At 47.0% G+C, this 22,391-nt stretch overlaps 1 protein-coding gene across 1 annotated transcript in view; it reads left to right on the top strand.

The window, feature by feature from the left end:
* Window positions 1–19,742, top strand: part of MOXD1 (monooxygenase DBH like 1) — a 36,179-nt gene extending 16,437 nt beyond the window's left edge. Inside the window, exons 6-13 of the mRNA XM_061569178.1 lie at window positions 4,363–4,542; window positions 5,665–5,767; window positions 9,826–9,992; window positions 14,928–15,119; window positions 16,134–16,193; window positions 17,392–17,534; window positions 18,275–18,443; window positions 19,141–19,742. Coding sequence (XP_061425162.1) covers window positions 4,363–4,542; window positions 5,665–5,767; window positions 9,826–9,992; window positions 14,928–15,119; window positions 16,134–16,193; window positions 17,392–17,534; window positions 18,275–18,443; window positions 19,141–19,350 — 1,224 coding nt within the window. The 3' untranslated portion in view covers window positions 19,351–19,742. The remainder of the gene's footprint in view (window positions 1–4,362; window positions 4,543–5,664; window positions 5,768–9,825; window positions 9,993–14,927; window positions 15,120–16,133; window positions 16,194–17,391; window positions 17,535–18,274; window positions 18,444–19,140) is intronic.
* Window positions 19,743–22,391: the final 2,649 nt, after the last annotated feature.

Here is a 22,391-nt window from a genome sequence, read left to right on the forward strand (position 1 = left end):
CCCCCCCCCGTGATGTAAAACCCAGCCATCCCAGCTGACCTCAAATACAACTTTAGTAACGTGCGAACCCATGACACAGGTAACAACAAAAACCATGAATAAAAACCACAACCGTAGAACAATAAAAACTATTTGTGGGGGTGTAAGAGTGCAGTCTGTTCTGCCGAGGATAGCACGGCGCAACGGTCCATGGCTCCGTCGATTCCACATTCCTCAGCGGAACGTAACTCTCCGGGAGCGGGTTCCTGCGGCCGTCCTGTCCCCGCGAACCGGGTCCAGCACGGCCGGAGGAGGAGAAGGGCCAAACCTGGACGAGGAGCGATGTCCCTTCCATGACAAACTGTGTGCCGATGGCGGGTCACGTGGCGGTTGTGTACCTTGCACCCGCTCGTTGACCACCTGCCGCTGGGCCAAGTTATTTATGGTGGCCTCTCGAGCCTCTCTCAGCCAGTCGAGGGTCACCTGCATGGGAACCGGCACGGTGGATCCCTTGCCCGGTAGATGCACGCCCAATTGTACCTGCATGGGGGGTTCGGGTTCCCTACCATACATTAAATAAAAGGGCGAAAACCCCGTCAAGGCATGGGGGGCCAGCCTATATGCAGCAAGGACACCCGGGATGTGCCAATCGGACTGAGCCGCGTTTATCTGCTGACACAACATGGTCGTCAAGGTCCGGTGCAATCGCTCAACAACTCCATCTGTTTGTGGGTGGTAGGGGGACGTCCGAATCTTTTTATTGCCCAGGGAGTCACACACCTCCTTCAGTAGCTTGGAGGAAAATGTTTTACCCTGGTCAGTGAGCAGCTTTTCTGGGGCACCCTTATCAAACACATACCCCTGCAGAAAGGCCTCAGTTATGACACAGCCAACTGATCAGACAAAGGCCACACCATTGGCCATCAGGTAAGATACTCAACTTCAACCAGCAAATATTTGTGACCCCTCTGGGTAATGGGAAACGGTCCCTAAATGTCCAATGCCACCAATTCGTTCACGCGAGACCGTTATGGACTGCAGCGGCACCCTGTGTGGTTGTGCAGGTGACTTCCAACGCGCCCACTCTGAACAAGCTTTAATGAACAGATACACATCATTGTCCATCCCTGGCCAATAGAAATCCATCTTTAAGGTTGAGAGCGTTTTCTTGACACCCAAATGTATACGTTTTTCATGCAACGAGTGCGTAAGTCTGCCTCGTAGGCTCGTGGGCACCACTAAACAAAAAGTTGGAGCTTTACATCCCATCGTAGGAGGAGCCCCTCACTGAGTTGCAGAAAAGGTCACCCCGCTGCACTCGGTTGTCGACAGGTACGGCGTCGCAATTTCAGCAGGGAGGCATCCTCAACCTGGAGCCGTCCCCACTCGCTGTAGTTCAGGCCTAATATGCGGTCGGCCGGCGCTTGTGCATGGCTGGCCTGGACCGAGTCATCTGCGGCGACCATCTCAGGCGATTTCTGCAGCGGCGGTCTGCACCGAGTCGATCCCCTTACGCACCTGCATGAGCCGGGCGGCGGCAGCCGGGACAGCGCATCCGCATTCACATGGCACGCCCCCTTCCTATACAGTACAGTAAAGGAGAATCCCTGGAGGATTTCAATCCAACGGACCATTTGACCGGAGGGTTGGTCCACACGCATGGAGTATTGGAGTGCTCCGTGGTCGGTTTGAACAAGGAAGTCCCTGCCGTACAAGTATGGGCGGTACAACTGCATAAAATGGACCATGGCAAGCAGCTCCCTGCGTGTGACGCAATACCGCTGCTCAGCGGGAGACAAAACGTGGCTGCCGTATGCCACAACCCTCTCTACCCCATCGACGACCTGGAACAGGACAGCACCTATGCCCGTATTACTGGCGTCAGTGTCCAGGGTAAGGGCTTGGCGAAATCTGGATAAATGAGCAGTGGTGCACTGGCCAGAGCGTCACGATGTGCTACAAAAGAATCATTCTCCGCCTTGTCCCAACGAAATCTCTGTCCCTTGGCTGTTAGAGCATGGAGCGGTTTGGCAATTGTCGCAAAATTATTTGCAAACCTGCGATAGTATGAGGCAAACACCATAAAGCTGCGGACCTCTGCCACCGATTTGGGGGTTGGCCACGTGCGCATGCAGGCCGTATTATCCAGGTCGGTAGCGACCCCTGACGTGCTGACGACATGGCCCAATGCTTCACCAAAGCTTGCAACAAATGACATTTTTGCGGCTTAAATTTCAAGTTTGCATCACGCACTTGAGAGAAAACAGAGCGCATCCGCTGCAAGTGCTCGTCAAAAGTGCGACCGAAGACAATGATGTCATCTAAATAAATAAGGCACAATTCCCATTGCAAACCAGATAGAACCAATTCCATGACGCGCTAAAAGGTAGCCGGCGCAAAGTGAAGCCCCATCGGGAGACAATTGAAATGAAACAATCCCTGTGGTGTTCGAAACACCGTTTTAGGTCTAGATTCTGCATCCAAGGGCAGTTGCCAAAATCCTGACAGCAAATCTAGGGTTGAGAAGAACAGTGCACCAAGGATTCGTCCATGCGAGGAAGCGGGTATGCGTCTGCTACAGAAATTTTGTTGAGCTTAGGAAAGTCAACGCAAAATCGCATAAAGCCGTCACATTTTTTGACCAATACAATGGGCGCCCCTCAAGGGCTGGTGGAGGGAGAGACAATGTCTGCAGCCAACATCTCATCCACAGCCTGACGAACACATTCCTTTTCATGAGGGCTCATTCTGTGAGAATTTAATCGAATGGGAGGCGAGTTCCCCGTATGAATATGGTGCTGCAAGAGGGTGGTCCGGCCTATGTCGTATTTACCATTGCTAAAAACGTCCCGGAATTTGTGCAAAAGTCGCCGAAGGCGCGCTCGCTGCTTTGTCGATAAATCGCTGTTTTTCTGACATAACCTCTGCATCCACGCAGATTCGATGTCGCTAGCAGGCGAGACATCCTCGACAACACCTGACATGCACACCATTCGCTCCGTGCATTGAGCTGCCGTCGCATGTGCCAACACGGTGCCTGCCTGGATAACTACCGGTGTATAGCCTGCATTAACCACTTGGAGGAAGGGATCGCAGTTTGCCGGCACGACAGCCAGTGCCCCCACTAAGGAGGGTGTTCACGATATCGCGTTAGAGGGGGTCAAGAGGATCCCCTCCTCCAGATTTAGCAGGGCCAAGCTCTTACGCAACCGCAGTGGTACAAGCATCTGTGTGACTGGTGGAACGCACACCGTCTGGCTAACTGCAGCCAGCACAAACACATTAACCAATGTATATGTTGTGGGGGATTTCAAAAAATGCAGGCACTGCCCCGACGGCATCTCGATACATCCCTGAGGGGCATCCTGCACGAAAAAATCTGTGCCCAACAAACAGGGCACTGCCAGCGTGTGGTCACCACATCTACGCCTCTATATAAGGAACAAAACAGTTTGACTTCTCCACAAATCTGGCTGTTGCCTGATGAAGCTAGTTATAATTACCGGCGAAATGTCGTTCTTAAAATTGTAAATGTTGTGGCTTGGCTCTCCAACACACCGGTGTGCTGTACAAGTGACGAATTGGCACGTTCTGTTTACGTGACAATCCTTCCTAGTTGGCTGTGTCAGGTGGTGGCGGGTTTTAACGACACATATATTTACGCGATCTAACCCAAAAAACCTCTTATGGATGATATTGGTCGCGAAAGCCTACGTGTTAAACCAAGTCCACTCAGCTCCAGATCCTCCTGTATTGCATCAGCGCATCTCTTATTTAGCCCTTACTGAACCCATTTAGCTCCCTGTATTAATGTACATTGAACTTCTTTCATACCGTATGTAGCCAACCGTACTAATTGGCCAAACAGAAACTTCTTGGACATGCGGTGGTTGGACATGTGGACTACATAACCCATCCAACGCAGCCTTGCCAGCCGGAGAAGCTCACCGGTGGGACTGTGCCCCAGATCTTTCACAATCCAGTCAGCAACAAGTTGGTCAAACTAATTATAGACCTACATGCTCACAATTAGCCAGGTTCAGTACCTTGCCATGTTGCTCATCGGCAGTGCCAGTTGATTTCAGAGCAGAGTCTCGGTCTTCCCTAGGTTAACTTAGCCTAAAATAATCCGTACTGCTGCAAAGTGATCACCATCGGCAACAAGGCCACAAAGGTGGCCAAATGTGTGTGGTTCTGCCTTTGTGGCCATAAATCAGTCAAGGAATCCATCTTCCTGTGGTTGACGCAAGTTCGCACAACCACCTTATTTTACAAACAGTTTGGTAAGGCTTGACAGTCAAACCTTGTCTATGTTTCTTGCTGCTGGTGCTGACAGTGTTAGCGATGCTGATAATGCCGATTCTGTGGTCACTCGGAGAACAGGTGGAACCTCTGGTGGAGCCTGGCCACGAGGGCATGGTGCACCACATCCTGCTGTACCAATGCGCCCTGGGCCTACGTGAGGCCATTCTACAGTCGGGCCACCGCTGTTACCAGGCCAACATGCCAGAGGAGTTCCGCTCCTGCGAGAGCATCCTCTTTGCCTGGGCCATCGGCGGCGGAGTGCGAGCGTACACTCACCCACACCGCTCTCCACTCACTCAGCCATCTAGCCTCTTGAACACCCACCCACAAACCTACCCACCTGCTCACACTCCCATACAAAGACAAAGATCCTCCTATAGCCTTAAAAAGCTTTTGGGGCAAGTGCTATTGGCGAGCATATATGAAGGCTGGCACGGCACACGAGGAGGTGGGTGGCAAGCACCGTGCCCTACTCGAGCTAGGGAGGCTCAGGACAGGTATCACACTCGGGTCGCCTGATTTGTTGCGCAACGTGCTAATCGCTGCACTACTGCTCCCCACACACTTCCATAGTTTCACGCATCCACATGCACCTTGGCTCATCTGCTTACCCTGACATCGGTCAAATCTCCCAACAGAGCACCTGCATGCCGCGGTGCCTGAACAGCCACTATGCGCACACCAGCATACCCACACGCTCAGTCATCCGTGAACCCACCTGCCCATCCACCCTCTCACCCGCTCAACCGGACACACGCCCACTCACCCGCTCACCATTGCACCCGCTTATCCACTATCTATTACATAAAAATGAGAGCGACTTCCATAGTTGTTCATTTATGACAATGTTTTGGAAAGGCTGCAGATTTTGCATATTATAAATCTATGCTTATAACCTGAACTTTTTACAAAGTTTTACCTCCAAATTTTGCTTGGTTTCAGAAAAAAAAAAATTACTTAGTCTTGCGCTAAATACTTTAAAAAGATATGGTCCCCATCACAAATGTACCAAGTAATTCGATCATATGGAGTGTGGTGTTAAAGCCAAAATAAAGTGGGCGAAGCCTGTTACTGGTCGTCACTGTGCCCTAACACCGATACCCCTTAGTTCATTCAGTGATTACCTGCCCGAATGAACATTAAGTTGGTGCTCATCTCATAGTCCTAGGCCAGAGGTAGACACTCCATATTCCTATGGCGGGGGTGAGTCTCTCAAATTGGACAATGACTTTTGACTTCCCCACACAGTGGTACCAATTTTATGAACCCTGTAGGAATTATTGACTGATTCAACCGCAACCCAGAATTGGAACTCGCAACTTCCGTTTGCGAGCCGCTCACTGATGTGTTACGTGCTCCCCTCCACGCTCTCTTTCTCAGGCCTTTCTTTACCCACCGCATGTGGGACTGTCTCTGGGTGAGCCAGGGGACCCAGTGTTTGTGCTCATGGAGACGCACTATGACAATCCGCTCCAATTGTCTGGTAAGGATCAATTGCATAATTTACATTTTGTTATTGTTTTCCTGATTTTATTTCAAATATGCGTTTGCATTTTTTAACGAGACGTCCATTCAGAACTCCCACAAGGCAGTGTCAGGGAACCGCCAACAGAAGCAGACATCACAGAAAATATCTCCGTTTGTATGAACACAATAGGGGGCACCATCTGTAGAGTCACATATGACCAAGTGATTATCAGCAGCAAGTCTGTGTTCACAAACCCAGCATTATAGTAACATTCATCTTCCACCAATGTATTATATGGGTCTTTCGGTAAAGCCACGTAGATAGATTCACCTGACGACGATTGATTGTGTTGCGATCGAAACGTCGTGATATTTTTATTATTTTTATATCTACATGGCTTTACCGAAAGACCCATAGAATATGTATTCCTGCAGTCACGAAAGCTTTAAATCAAGATTCCACCAATGTGTTGCTCCTCACAAATTTGGTGGCATATATAACGCCACTCCTCTGTGTGTGGGACTGAATCCTTGGCAGAGCAAAGGCTGAAATGTTTCTGATAGTTTGTGTTGACAAAATATGTGGCCATTTGTTTTCTCGAGACCGGATATGTATGATATTGTACATTACCAAATATTTACTTTCCCTTGCTTTAAGTCCCACAGTAGTATGTAGTCTGTAGTAGGGTCAGTTATAACAACTTGAACATTAATGTGTGCATTTTGAAGTCAATGATCATTTTACCAGTGAGTAAACAATGGGTATATCTATTGGCTTTAAGTCATGTATCACTGTTGTGAATTTATTTTATAAGAAGTGCAGCTGTCGAGTAAACCTGCTTTGTAGCACATAGATTGCACAACATGGTTCTTAATTGTAGCTGTATGACAGGAGTTGAAGTCAAGGGGTCTTCCAGATGACAAAGATTTACTTTAAATGAATGTGGGCAGGGATCCATATTTGGCCCTCCTTACCCCAACATACAAAACGAATAGGAAACCATTCAACTGTTCTTTACAAGTGAAACTGATAGAACAAAGCTGGAATTGTGATTTATTAACAAGAAAAGAGATAATCCTATTGATCACCTCATAGTTGTCCAGGCACCATTTGTCAACCAGTCACCCCAGAAAATTACTCATCATGCTCGCAACTTTGCCTGTTTATATTATACCATGTTTAAGAAACTATGAACCTCTATCTTCTCCTTTTCTTCACCATTATCTGATGCCATAATCTGTTCCAATAAACGTAACTTCAACGTTAAACACGTCATTGATACATTTGCACCAGTTTAACGCTTAACCAACTGGTTCACCTCTCGCGACAACCGTTGGCCCTCGGCAGCAGCTGTTATATCAAAGTGCAGCGGATGCCGACTGGAAACCCATTTACGCTCCGGACTTGAAGCTGACTGCATTACATATCATCTTGCCTGAAAATCCACCAACAAGCTCATCATGGCCCCACGCACTTCATACACAAACAATTGTATTAACACTGTAGCTTACCACCTGCATCAACTCTGGTCCACACTTGATGCCATTTTCCATCTCAACCCTGAGTTGATTTGGTGCAATCACCTGACCGACTCATCATTCATCCTTCAAGAGTCAAGATCACCAGCGTCTTCTCCACCATCAGGAACTCTCTGTCGGCCCGTCATCATCAACCCCCGGCCATTCCTTTTCTTGACCCTCATTCTATCCTCTCCTCCCTCCCACCTGTGACACCCCGAGAGGTTCTCAGTCTAATTCCTTAGATCTCCTAACAGCCAGCGGCTTCAAGCATTGTGCTGATGAATGTGTAAATGAGTTCCAAACAAGTCATACCTCATCATGGGACCTCCTTTGCCAGTACCAAAATATGAGGATAGGTTTTTTCCCCTTTTATCTGGCAACAGAGTGTTTTTTTTTCATTTTGATCACAAGTATTGTGGTTAATGCAGACATGATTCCTTGTAAAAGGTTTCAGTTTGGTGTTTTAACAACTGTTTTGTTGCCAGATTAAAGGGGAAAACCTTATTCTCAGGTCATACCTCCTTTTGTTCTCTTCACCATGCTTTTCCAAACCTTCCATGACTCTCCATCAATCCCATTAATTTCCCATAATGGTTTCCCAAACCGACCCCTAATTTCCATTTAGTTTTCCATGACGACCAATCTTATTTGAATGTTCTCCACCTTCAAATATGATTTGTACTCCTATGTGAGCTCCCTCTCTGATAGCTTCTCGCCAATGAGAGTCGAGTATGCTATCCAAACTTACGAGCCGTTAGACATGGTGATTGTATATTTATTTGTTTCCGAATAGGGTTTGCCTCTTGACATCCATTACAAATGTACAACGATACTTTCTCATGTTGCTCACACCTCCTTTTAGTCCAGTATTTTCACTCCGTCACTTAAATTGGGCCAATTGAACCTCTACTAAAGAAATCTAGCTCTGACCCTGAAACTGAAAACTACTGCCCTATCACAAACTTATTAGCCATCTCCAAATTCCTTCTAGAGCACCTCGCCCTTGTTAGAATCAAAGATCACATCACTTCATCCCCTAACTTCTGCTCCCCTAAGTCTGCCTACCGCCCAGCTCACTCTACAGAGACTGCACTAATGAAGATCATTGATGACATCCAGGCCTCTATCGATTCTGGTTCCATCATTGCTCTTGTTGGCCATGACATTTCTGCCATCTTTGACACTTTAATCAATGATATTTTGATTGAACGCTTAGCATCCGATTTCATCAGCAGCATAGCTCTGCTGTGGCTCACGTGGTAGTTCTTTAGTTTATAGTTTATGGCTCTCTGACTGAAGCTCCTATATGAAGGATTAAAAGTGCTCGACTTCCGGTCATGCATTGCAGGTGTCCCTCAGGGAATCCTCTTGGGTCCTTTACTTTTCTCACTCTCTATCTATATACTATATCTAGGTTAGTTTCAACACAGTACACAAAATCCGTGATTTAATCCCATCTGTAAAGGATGTGATTCCTGACATGCAATACCCTGGTGTCTACAAACTGAGTTGTGGTTGCAGCAGCAGTTAATACATTTCTCAGTCTGCATCTCAACAACTGGTCGCCGCATCGACAGTCTGCAAGCCATTTGGCTACCATGAGAGATTCGTTCATGAGGCGATCCACATATACAAACACAGAGACAATTTCAACCGAGAAGATGGATTCTGGCTCAGCAATCATTGGAAGGACGTAATAAACCATTTCGGATCTTAACTGATTGTGTTCACGTTTATGGTGACTTTCAGACCGCAGTCCACTCACTGGCATGACTATATATCTTGTATTCTCCGCAAGGAATGGATTTTTTGCTCCGCTGCAAATCTCATACTACCACTCTCCCTTTGACATATTTCGTTGCTTCCTCTTAGTATCTTTCACTCGACGGTCAATGGTATAGTGTATAGCAGATTGTATAATAATAAACCATTAACATTCCTTCCCTTTATTAATACTACCCCTATCCCCTCCCTTTGATGCTGCTAATCCTGCATAATGCACGGGCATAATATGACTTTGAAACCCCCCGCCCATCTCCTACGCATTTCACAAGTAGTACTAATCACATACCTGCATTTCCCATAAATATGCTAAATTCCTCCTGATATGCAAATTCTTTTGTCAAGGCGCACTTCCCCCCCTTCCAACCCAGCTTAAATAGACGCTCCAAGCGTGGTGGTGTTTCATTCAGATGCTGTCTCCCCGACAGACCTGGTCTTCACCTGAGGACGACTGCTTGCGTTGTAGCCGAAACGTCGTGAGAATTATTTTATGTTTTATTTTTATTATTTCCCTTCTACGTGACTTTACCGAAAGAACCAAGAAGATGTGTTTATTATTTTAGTTATTATCCAAATGACCAAGCCAGACCCATTTTTCAGATTCTGCACTTACTATGTGGTGCACTTTTGCATATATGCACATGTGTAAGAGTGTGCACGTCTGTGTACAGATAGTTGTGCATGAGTTTGCATGTTTATGCACATGCACATGGCTGTAACACATGCGAACAAGCGTGTGTATCTCTGGTTTTGTGTCTGCATGATGCCCAGGTATACGGGACAATTCAGGGCTGCGTCTCCACTACACGGCACAGCTGCGTGCCTATGATGCGGGTGTCATGGAGACGGGTGTCTGGGTCAGCCTGTATCACATGGTGCCGCCCCACGCCCCGCACTGGGTCTCCCAGGGCCACTGCACACGCGAGTGCCTCAACGAGGTGAGATTCACTGGCCCGAAAGTCAGATATGATTCCAGTGGTAATTTTTGTAATTTAAGCACTGATTGGCACAGGTGACCGTTAAAACTGCACTGTAGAAGGCCTAAGAGTGGACTGGTGCGTGGATGAGTTGATGCACGGGCGAGTTGGTGCGTGGATGAGCTAGTACCTGGTTGACCTGGTGACCTGATGCCTGGGTGAGCTGTTGCAAGCATGAGCCGGTATGTGGGCGAGCTGGTGCCTGGATAAGCTGGTGCATGGGCGAGCTAGTGCCTAGACGAGCTGGTGCCTGGGCGAGTTGGTGCCTGGGTGAGTTAGTGCGTGGGCAGCTGGTGCGAGCGCGAGCTGGTGCATGAGTAGCTGGTGTGCGGGAGAGCTGGTGCATGGGTAAGCTGGTGCCTGAACGAGCTGGTGCGCGGGCGAGCTGGTAAGTGGGTGAGCTGGTAAGTAAGTAGGTGAGCTGGTAAGTAAGCGGGCGAGCTGGCAAGTAAGTGGGTGAGCTGGTAAGTAAGTGGGCGAGCTGGTAAGTGGGCGAGCTGGTAAGTAAGTGGGTGAGCTGGTAAGTAAGTGGGTGAGCTGGTAAGTAAGTGGGCGAGCTATTAAGTAAGTGGGTGAGCTGGTAAGTAAGTGGGTGAGCTAGGTAAGTAAGTAGGCGAGCTATTAAGTAAGTGGGCGAGCTGGCAAGTAAGTGGACCAGCTGGTAAGTAAGTGGGTGAGCTGGTAAGTAAGTGGACGAGCTGGCAAGTAAGTGGGTGAGCTGGTAAGTGGGCGCGCTGGAAAGTAAGTGGGCGAGCTGGCAAGTAAGTGGGTGAGCTGGTAAGTAAGTGGGTGAGCTGGTAAGTAATTGGGTGAGCTGGTAAGTAAGTGGGTGAGCTGGTAAGTAAGTGGACGAGCTGGTAAGTAAGTGGACGAGCTGGTAAGTAAGTGGGCGAGCTGGCAAGTAAGTGGACGAGCTGGCAAGTAAGTGGGTGAGCTGGTAAGTAAGTGGACGAGCTGGTAAGTAAGTGGGTAAGCTGGCAAGTGAGTGGGCGAGCTGGTAAGTAAGTAGGTGAACTGGTAAGTAAGCGGGCGAGCTGGCAAGTAAGTGGGTGAGCTGGTAAGTAAGTGGGCGAGCTGGTAAGTGGGCGAGCTGGTAAGTAAGTGGGTGAGCTGGTAAGTAAGTGGGTGAGCTAGGTAAGTAAGTGGGCGAGCTATTAAGTAAGTGGGCGAGCTGGAAAGTAAGTGGACGAGCTGGCAAGTAAGTGGGTGAGCTGGTAAGTAAGTGGACGAGCTGGCAAGTAAGTGGGTGAGCTGGTAAGTAAGTGGGTGAGCTGGTAAGTAAGTGGGTGAGCTGGTAAGTAAGTGGGCGCGCTGGTAAGTAAGTGGGCGAGCTGGCAAGTAAGTGGGCGAGCTGGCAAGTAAGTGGGTGAGCTGGTAAGTAAGTGGGTGAGCTGGTAAGTAATTGGGTGAGCTGGTAAGTAAGTGGGTGAGCTGGTAAGTAAGTGGGCGAGCTGGCAAGTAAGTGGGTGAGCTGGTAAGTAAGCAGGCGAGCTGGCAAGTGGGTGAGCTGGTAAGTAAGTGGGTGAGCTGGTAAGTAAGTGGGTGAGCTGGTAAGTAAGTGGGTTAGTTGGTAAGTAAGTAGGTGAGCTGGTAAGTAAGCGGGCAAGCTGGCAAGTAAGTGGGTGAGCTGGTAAGTAAGTGGGCGAGCTGGTAAGTGGGTGAGCTGGTAAGTAAGTGGGTGAGCTGGTAAGTAAGTGGGTGAGCTAGGTAAGTAAGTGGGCGAGCTATTAAGTGGGCGAGGTGGCAAGTAAGTGGACGAGCTGGCAAGTAAGTGGGTGAGCTGGTAAGTAAGTGGACGAGCTGGCAAGTAAGTGGGTGAGCTGGTAAGTATGTGGGTGAGCTGGTAAGTAAGTGGGCGAGCTGGTAAGTAAGTAGGTGAGCTGGTAAGTAAGCGGGCAAGCTGGCAAGTAAGTGGGCGCGCTGGTAAGTGGGCGAGCTATTAAGTGGGCGAGCTGGCAAGTAAGTGGGCGAGCTGGCAAGTAAGTGGGTGAGCTGGTAAGTAAGTGGGTGAGCTGGTAAGTAAGTGGGTGAGCTGGTAAGTAAGCAGGCGAGCTGGCAAGTGGGTGAGCTGGTAAGTAAGTGGGTGAGCTGGTAAGTAATTGGGTTAGTTGGTAAGTAAGTGGGTGAGCTGGCAAGTAAGTGGGTGAGCTGGTAAGTAAGTGGGTGAGCTGGTAAGTAAGTGGGTTAGTTGTTAAGTAAGTGGGTTAGTTGGTAAGTAAGTGGGTGAGCTGGTAAGTAAGTTGGTGAGCTGGTAACTAAGTGGGCGAGCTGGCAAGTAAGTGGGTGAGCTGGTAAGTAAGTGGGTTAGTTGGTAAGTAAGTGGGTTAGTTGGTAAGTAAGTGGGTGAGCTGGTAAGTAAGTGGGTTAGTTGGTAAGTAAGTGGGTGAGCTGGTAAGTAAGTGGGCGAGCTGGCAAGTAAGTGGGTGAGCTGGTAAGTAAGTGGGTAAGCTGGTAAGTAAGTGGGTGAGCTGGTAAGTAAGTGGGTAAGCTGGTAAGTAAGTGGGTGAGCTGGTAAGTGGGTGAGCTGGCAAGTAAGTGGGTGAGCTGGTAAGTAAGTGTGCGAGCTGGTAAGTAAGTGGGTTAGTTGGTAAGTAAGTGGGTGAGCTGGTAAGTAAGTGGGTGAGCTGGTAAGTAAATGGGTAAGCTGGTAAGTAAGTGGGTGAGCTGGTAAGTAAGTGGGTGAGCTGGCAAGTAAGTGAGTGAGCTTGTAAGTAAGTGGGCGAGCTGGTAAGTAAGTGGGTGAGCTGGTAAGTAAGTGGGCGAGCTGGCAAGTAAGTGGGTTAGCTGGCAAGTAAGTGGGTGAGCTGGTAAGTAAGTGGAGGAGCTGGCAAGTAAGTGGTTGAGCTGGTAAGTAAGTGGGTGAGCTGGTAAGTAAGTGGGTGCGCTGGCAAGTAAGTGGGTGAGCTGGTAAGTAAGTGGGCGAGCTGGTAAGTGGATAAGCTGGTGCGTGTGTCCTCGGATGTATGATGCGACGTCAAAATTCCCAAATTAGAATAAGGTACACTCTTCTACTACATTGACTAATTCCTGTTATCTATGCTGGGCTCGCCGACTATATTGTAGGATGCAACATTTCTCCTCCTTTCTTACTGTCTAGCCTTGGACATTGGAACTGCCAGCCATTGTCTTTCCCGAAGTTTCTCAAGTACAACATGCACATCAAGTGAAACAACTACCTATAGAGTACCAGACTAAGCTAAAGCACCTTTATGATTCTTATGGATAAATTTAATTCCTGAATAGCAGCAGTTAGCAATAAACTACATTAAAATAATGCTGTTGAGAACACACCAGCAATAAATTTGACCCAATTAACAAGTAATGTTTTCACATTTTGTGAAAGCACTGTTACTTTAATCCCCATGTAAACAGATATACCAGTGGGATTTTAAAACATAGGCGATGGTTTTGGATATCACTTGAGCGAATATTTCTATGTGCAGCTTTAAGAGCGGGCAATGTTGTTAGAGATTTGTTTACGCGAGGTCACCGTTGCAATGATGTTTAATGTGTCTCCATGGGTTTATTTAATATTCTGGTTAAATAGAGGAGACTGACCCACAATCTGAAAGCTGCGAGTTCATATCCTAGCCAGGTGTTGACAGCCTATCATTCCTCTAGAGATAATTAAAATGTGTCCCACTTTGCAGAGTGTCAGCAGCGCTTATCCCATGGATATGTAGTGTTGTAAATAACAGATGAATAAACTCCTTAAGGCACACACTGGTTTATTGTATTTCTTTCGACACAGTCCCTATACACACGGAGGGATATACGGTTCCCTCACCCGTAGCCTAAGGAGGTACAGCCTCCGTACATGGCAGGACCTATACAAGGGTCTGGCTGATAGCCTAGGGAGGTACAGCCTCCGAACTGGTGGGAGCTATTCTCAGTCTACCTGCTACCTTAGCGTCCTCCGGCTGGGACCGAGGGGAGGCTTGCTTGACCCACCGCTGGCTCGGTGGGTCCCCTGACCACTGGTCACGCAGAGCCTTAGCTCTTAGAAGAGCTGGAAGGCTGGGGAGCCAGGGTCCTGCCTGCCAGGACCTATTCTCCCCTTGACCACTGGAACACTGAGCCTGAGCTCTTAGAAGAGCTGGAAGGCTTGGTCCAGGGTCCTAGCGTCTTCAGCCCAAGCTTCTATCTTCGTGTGAGGAGAACTGGCGCGTGCTCCCCGCACTCACCCTTTTATACCCGTTTGTAACGGTCTTTATCCAATCCCACGCTCCCTCGTGGAACCCTCTGATTGGTTCTTCACAATCCGTCGTTTCGATCCTCTTTTACCTCATCTGACCCCTGGCCGTTGGTCTGGCGGGAATCTGTGTTTACGATCCGCTCTCACCTCTCCCTGACCCCGGCCGTTGGTCCCAGAGTGGTAACTCTGCATTGCCCCTCTGATACATAGCGGCCCCGCAGGTTACCGAATAGAGTGTGTCTAGCACCTCTACAGATATACTGGCGACTGCCATGTCACTCGAATTTTCACCACTAGTTTAGGGCTTTAGATGGAGTTAGGATCACCTCATGGATTGAGCAGTGAGGCACATTAATTTTGTTGAAACATCTCGGTGGAGAGGTATTATCTCCCTCACTTGGTATGAAGGAGGTTGTGGGTTCGATTCCAACCTTGATGCCTGCTGTACATTTGGAGTTTCGAATGTTTATCTCTCTGCATTTAGAAATATGCGTTATATTATTTGCCTGCTATACATTTCCACGTAATAAGCCACTTTGTTGAGTTATAATTTGTCACCAGGTCGATTCTGAAAAAGAGCTAGTGGGCCTTACCTAGTGAAACTAAACTAGTAATCATCTAAATAGAGGAGGTAAGTGTTGCCTTGTCAGGGTTGTTTGTCACTTGTGTTCCCCACACCACGTCTCCGCATGTTCCTGCAGGCGCTGGGCACGGAGCGCCCGCAGGGTGTGTCAGTGTTCGCTGTGCTGCTGCATGCGCACTTAGCGGGGCGCGAGCTGCTCGTGCGACACTGGCGTGGTAACCGTGAGCTATCGCTGTTGGCGCGAGACTCGGAGTATGACTTCAACTTCCAGGAGCTGCATATGCTGCCCACCGAGAGGCTCCTCTTGCCGGTACCCAGACCCCCGACACACCACGTGGTCCCCAGGCTGAGGGCATGGCTGCGGAATCACGCAGGAAGATTTTAACGATATATCCAGGAAAGCTCCGCTGAGTCTCAAGGTTCTTCTTCAAGAATAACTCTATAATTGGAAAGATAGCCACTCTTCAGAAATATAGAGTTCTTCCCTTCTCATTTCATTGTTACCAAGTATGGCCCAATTTATATCTGTCAATTCTCTCTCAAATTTAACAAGGTTTAATTCACGAGACTGAGTCCATGTGTTGTGCGTAGTTGTCGTCAAATCTAGAAGGTGTTCTGTTCGTACCCTGTGATTCTTTGCACCCCCTGCTCCATCACCTATCCAGCTGATATCCTACATTGGAAAATTTGGGCAATTTCATTCATATGTGTTTTGTGGGTGGAAGGATACCAGTGTACTCAATGAAAACGCACACACATGAGGGGGTAGTAATAAAAGCTGCATATTTCGATTCAAGACTCTCTTTTCTGTAATTGGTATTTCTGTCATCTTGCAGCAACAGTTGCTTTGGGAGTGTTGTCTATTTTCCTCTCCATGGCACCTAACTAACTAATACAGTCGTGAACTTACTGAGGATGGTCTTATAACAAATAGAACTCCATAACCCGAATCTTTAGTGTAACCGCGAGTGTAAAAACACAAGCTCAACAAAATCTGTTTAAAGTAGCATGTGTCTCCCTGTTTTCCTCCACACCCTTCAACACTCGATGCAACACTTGACACGAAATTTAAACCCTCTTTTACATTACGCATCATGACACGTAGCAGCGGACGTTTTCCACAAGAGTGACGCAAAAAAGTCTTAACCCATTTAAGCTTTTGTGGATAAATATAAATGTAATCAATAGCCATGATAATTAACAGCTCTGCCAAAGCTCTCCTGCTGGGTGAAGGACTACCCATGCTGAGTTGATCACTAGGGTTTTTTGACAATTCTTGTGAGCTAACATTTCACCTGCACCCCTCTCCTACTATGTTTCCCAGGGAGATCACCTGACCACGGAGTGCGTGTACAATACGGAGGGGCGAGTGAACATGACGTGGGTAAGATGGCCGCACCTCACCATTGCCTTACAGGAGGACGTCGCAAACGGCCAGCACAACAATATACACTCTTAGGGGCTTCGACTGCACAGGATGTGCACAGGGAACACAAGCACATGCGTGTTTGGTGCTTGTGATTGACACCCAAGCTAGGCATACAATGATTATGCAATGTAATTGCTATGTTTACAATAAATTCATCAAATAGATTATTTAGCATTCAAAATAATGTATTTGCATGTGATTAATCATTGTAATACCAGAGGCACCACATTCACCACAACTCAAATTGTGATAATTAATTGGTGGGTGAGCGGTAAAGCGAGCAGCTCGAATTTGGAAGGTTGGGAACTCAAACCCTCGTTGGAGGTTGTATCAGCCCATCACCCCCCTATGTCAATAAAATTTCTACCATTTGGTGGGGATGTCAACAGTGGTCGTCCTATGGATAACGTTCCTCTAACATAGGAATGTGTAATTTCAACCACTGACTTAGGGCTGTAAATAGGAATTGTGCACTACTTCAATGCTCATTTGTAACACACATGCTCGTGTTATCATTATTATGAGTGAATTCCACTGGTACACATAATGTTACATAAAAAAAAATCTATGTTGAAAGTACTTCATTGCCATTTTCCCTCCAGAATATACAGATGAGAGCATTGACATTGCTCAGCTGTATGATAGATTCGATAGCAGATGGTTTAATATTTAGGAGTTTGTAGTATACATTAACAAACCAAGTGAAATGTTGTGAAACAAGTGATGCCTACGTAGATAAATAAATAACTCGTATTTGTTATTGTTAATAAAAGGTAATTCTATGATAACAAGGTTACATTAATAACATATTAATGTACTATTTGCTTGCTAAGTAACTCAGTAGTAGAGTGAGCAGCTCGCAATTGGGAGGTTGCAAGTTCAAATTCTGGTCGGGGTTAACTCCCATCATCCCTCCAGGTCAGTAACTTAGCTACCACATTTTAGTGGAAGTGAACAGTGGTTGTCCTGTGAATCGACCCGTCCCTCTTTATAGCAGTGTAGAAATGGGTAATTTCATCATTATATGTGAATATGGCCAAACAAGTGAGGTTTGTCAGATTTCTTGAATGAATGTGGTTACGCGATATTGGGATGTTTTAAAATTCCATTCCTCCATGGTGTGTGTGTGTGAATGTGTTCTTGTGCGTCGCAGGGTGGTCAAAGCACGCATAACGAGATGTGCCTCGCATATGTGCTCTACTACCCACGCGTCAACCTATCCCGCTGCCAGAGCCTGCCCGAAATCAATGGGCAGCTGGCATTCATTGGCGTCACTGATATCTACAAGCCAGTCACGTGAGTGTCTTCTCTGCACTGTGTATATTCCCCCATGTCTATCAACCCTATCTGATAATAACACCAGTGAAAAAGCTGCCCCCCTTCTAAAGGGCTATTTCCAATGTCATTATCATCATCATTCTCAGAAGACAAAAACAAATCTTACAGGACTGGTGAAGTATAACTATGGAGCCATAATAACAAACCATGTTTAACTTTGCCATCATGTCACATCTATTCTAGAAATGCCTCCCTCAGTCCATGCACCTATTTAAATCAGCATTGACCTCAAGAAAAGAAGTTTTCTGAAATCATGAAAACATTATTAAAACATTCCACCCTTTGTATGTATGTTGAACTTATTTTGTGCCATACATAGCCAACCTTGATAATCGGAGGTTCGGGGAAGGACAACAACTTAAACACTTTGGAGGTAGCTGCACGATTATTGTATGCATGACTCATTAATTAAACTGCCAGAGAGTTTCCAAAGAGTGCAGAATCATGTGGCCCCTTATGCAGATATCCAAAGCACCAAGTACTATGTACGTAGTCGAGCAACCAGCCTATAGACTAATGGAATTGTGTGATACAAGTAGTGACGTTGCTGTTCTCTGTCATGCCACCACTTGGGGATCTCACATAGGAAAGGCAAGGTAGTGACTGCTTTCTCTGCACTCTCTAAATGGTTTGCTCTTGGCTACCATTGTACCAAACACAATGCACTGTGGGCACCTGTTCTGCTGCCCACAATTCAGGACATGGCCGTTCCTCATCAAGGATCCCATGCAGTACCGCAATTTGACATTCACGGAGGCCATGGACCGCTTCCGCTGGGGCCGCCGCCAGCGCCGCCACTTCAACCAGCTCGTGCTGAGACTGCCCGTTAACATCCGATGCTCCAAATATGAGCTGGAGGAGTGGTCTGTGAGTAGCTCTCTCTGACTCACTGAGGCCCACGTCCGCCCAGTCCTGTCCACCCAAACTCCTTGTCTGTCCAGCCAATCCCTTGTCTGGCCAAACCCCGTGTCTGTCTGCCAAAACCCCGTGTCTGTCTGACCAATCCCGTGTCTGTCTGACCAATCCCGTGTCTGTGTGACCAATCCCGTGTCTGCCCAATCCCATGTCTGCCCAAACCCCGTGTCTGTCTGACCAATCCTGTGTCTGTCTGACCAATCCCGTGTCTGCCCAAACCCGTGTCTGCCCAAACCCCGTGTCTGTCTGACCAATCTCGTGTCCACCCGAACGTTCTGTCTGTCCGCCCGAATGTCGTTTCTGTCCAGTCAGTCCCGTGTCCGCCTGAACCCCATAATCACGCAACCCTTGCATCCACCCAATTCTTATGCCAAACCAAATTTTGTGTCGGGTTCTCAAGAGGAGCTAGTTGGTGACCAATGACTGCACAAAACATTAAATTTGGTTTATTAATTCAGCATATTCCAGCTCTGAGATATAATATTTCGGTTTTACATAAAATGCATAAATAATTTTGTGATGTCATCTTCAGGGATGTTTCTTTAACATAATGCAGTCCACTGCAATCTATGTGTAAGCAAATGTTAATGGAATCTACTGGAATCCGCAAACTCACTATCACTCATCTCCATATGTTCCTCCTGTACAGGTGCAAGGCATGGTCACAAACCCTGAGGTGCAGGTGCCCTGGACTTCGCTGAACACCAGCATCGTGTGCCCCACAGGCATTCCTGTCTCGGGTCACCACAGGGGTCCCAGGGTGCAGGGGGAGGGTCTGGCTCAGGGGGCACAAAGGAAAGCATCCACGGCCATCGTGGTCATTGCACTTCTCGTACTTACTGGTTCGCTAAGTACATAGAAGCGATCGCTGGAATCATATCTTCCATTGCCACCACTCTGCTTTTTCATACTCCGCAGATTCACGACACGTTACTGTAATCATAGTCATTGACATCAATGGAAGATGCAGTAAATCGAGTTCTTATCTTGTACATATTAACTTTCGTTGCGTGTTCAAAGCTGTGTGACATGAGTTTGCAGGCACGCCACTTTAATGTTAAAGCGATGTCTTAATTCGTGAGAAGAAAGAACTGAAAGCGATGTTAGATACCCCGCAATATTGCTATCTGGTAATGGATTGGATGTTACAGCCAAACTGCAGTGACATGCCGGAAAGTCATTTTCTTACTCTTAGTTCTTTCGGTAAAGTCACGTAGGTAAAAAATGAAATTAAAATTAATAAAAATAAAACAATAAAAATCACGACGTTTCGGAGGCAACACAAGTCTCCGTCATCAGGTGGGACCGTCACAGCCAGATTTGCTGCATCAAGTGAGGGAGGGATTCAAGATGTAAGCTCTTAAGTACCAGTTAAGGGGGGAGGGAGAGGAGGGGCTTATCAGAATGTGGTAGCCAATGAATGGAACGTATCGGGAGGGGGGGGCGGGGCTAACAGAGGGACGGGGTACTCGTGGTCGTGGTCAACGACGTGTTTGTGCGCAAGTCACTGTGGATGTACATAATAGAAAAGGAACGAAAATGGTTATGTTTATACCAGTGTTGGATGACAATAAAGAGAGTACTGTTAAATGTTAGGGATGTAAACACTCGGTAAAGTAAAATAGTGCCTGTCAGATAAGATGGTCCAAAAATGTGTAATTAAATCTTTTTTGCATGGTTGATAACATCTTTCCAATGATTACTAAGTTTGTACCCATCATCACGGTTGAAATTATGTCTGTGTTTGTATATCTGAATGGCTTCGTGTACAAACCTTTGATGGTAGCCAGAGGGTTTGCTGAGCACCTTAGTCTCGGAGAAAACAATCTCATGAGAGCCCACCGCGCTGTAGCGGTGATCGGCAACGGCGGACGACTCAATTTTGCCGTGTTTCAAATCTGACTTGTGCTCGCGGACACGATCAGAGACATGACGTTTCGGTTCCCCAATGTAACAGTCACCACAGCTGCAACTCAGTTTATAGACTCCAGGGTATTGCAAGTCAGGGATGACATCCTTCACAGATGGAATTAGATCACGGATTTTATGTACTGTACTGAATCGGACTTGGATCTTATGTTTGTTTAGAATTTTGGAGATCTTTTTGGTCACGCCTGCTATGTATGGTAACGTGACAGTTTTGATCGGCGTTTCAAGTGGCTGTTTCTGTATGGTGGGAGAAACAGCTTGGTGGATGGTGCGTTCAGAGTATCCGTTCATCCTGAGGGCCCGATGTACATGTCTCAATTCACTGGCCAGGTGGTGTTGGTCAGAAATGCCATGAGCTCTGTGGTATAGCGTTTTGATGAGAGAATTATTTTGAGATGGGTGGTGGGCATCCGGTTTCAAGTAGGAATCTGTGTGGGTGGATTTCCTGTAGACAGAATGTCCCAAGGATCCGTCAGGTCTCTTCTCAAACAGAATATCTAAGAATGGTAGTTTGCCATCTTTCTCAACTTCCATGGTGAATCTGATGGATGGATGTCTGGAATTGATGTGGTCCAAGAAGTGGTTCAATGCTGGGAGGCCATGTGGCCAAATGACGAAAGTGTCATCCACATACCTCTTCCACAGGGAAGGACGCAGGGTGGATGTCTGGATGGTGTCTGATTCAAACTTTTCCATGAACATGTTGGCTATCACTGGTGACAAGGGGGAGCCCATAGGGGTACCCTTATTCTGTTTGTAGAAGGTGCCATTCCAGGTAAAATAAGTGTTGGTGAGGCAATGCCTAACCAGTGCAGATACATCCGAATTCAATCCATGTTGGACCAAGTCCTCAATTATTGTTCAGGTGTCAGGCACTGGAACTTTGATAAACAGAGATACTACATCAAAACTGACGAGGATATCATCAGGAGATAGTACCATGTCCTTGACCAAAAAGACTAGTTGGGTTGAGTTGAGTACTGCCGAAGAGGTTTTGCCTGTGAAGGGAAGCAGAGTATGTGATAGAAACCGGGCTAGTTTGTAGGTAGGGGAGTTAATCGTTGACACGATGGGTCGTAGCGGGGTGCCTTCTTTATGGATCTTGGGAAGACCATAGAGTCTGGGAGGTCTTGCCGCCGAGGGTTTTAGAGAGGGACGTTTAGTTGGTTTGATTAGGGAAGTCGAACTAGTGATGATCCTGTTGGTTTTTGTCGTTAGGCTGTTAGTAGGATCGCTTTTAATTTTGGAGTAACTACTATCATTAAGTAGGTCCAGGATTTTGTTGTTGTATGATTCTTTATCCATGATGACCGTGGCATTGCCCTTGTCTGCCGAGAGGATGACTATATCATCTCTCTTTTTTAAGTTCGCGAGTTCAGAGCGTTCGTTTTTGCTAATGTTACTAGTGGGTTTCTTAGCATTCTTAAGAATCATGGCTATTTCAGCTCTTGCTACATCTGCATGGATGTATCCTATGCCTCTGAGGGCAACAGTAACCTGAGAAATGACATCCTCTACTGGTATATATTTAGGGGTGACAGCGAAATTTAGTCCTTTGGCCAGTACCGTTTTCAGATTGTCAGAAATTGGTATGTTACTCTGATTAATAACAGTCTTGTTGACATCCAGCTTTGTGATTTGTGGCTCTGATTTCTTCTTAGATAGGAGGTTGAATTTAGAAATCAGGTTGGCTTTGCATTTGGTTGACAGTCAGCAGAAGCAGAAGTCATGTTGTCAACGTGGTTCCAATCAGAAGGGGACATTTTTTGTGTCAACATTAAATGTGTTTGTAAGAGAGTCTTGTCTAAATTATCGAGTTCAACTCGGAGTAACCTTATTTTCTCCGAGATTAGTGATAGGCTAGCTTTAAGTAAAATCTGTTTAGAGTTCGGTGAGGACACAGCAGCAGATGTGAGTGTGAAAGCGATGGGTATTACCTTGTTATCGCGGCATCTCTTGAGGAAGGCCAGC

Source organism: Lethenteron reissneri, chromosome 42 (assembly GCF_015708825.2).
Source record: "Lethenteron reissneri isolate LAM-NWPU_2019-01 chromosome 42, ASM1570882v1, whole genome shotgun sequence".
In the NCBI taxonomy this organism is placed as follows: Eukaryota; Metazoa; Chordata; class Hyperoartia; order Petromyzontiformes; family Petromyzontidae; genus Lethenteron; species Lethenteron reissneri.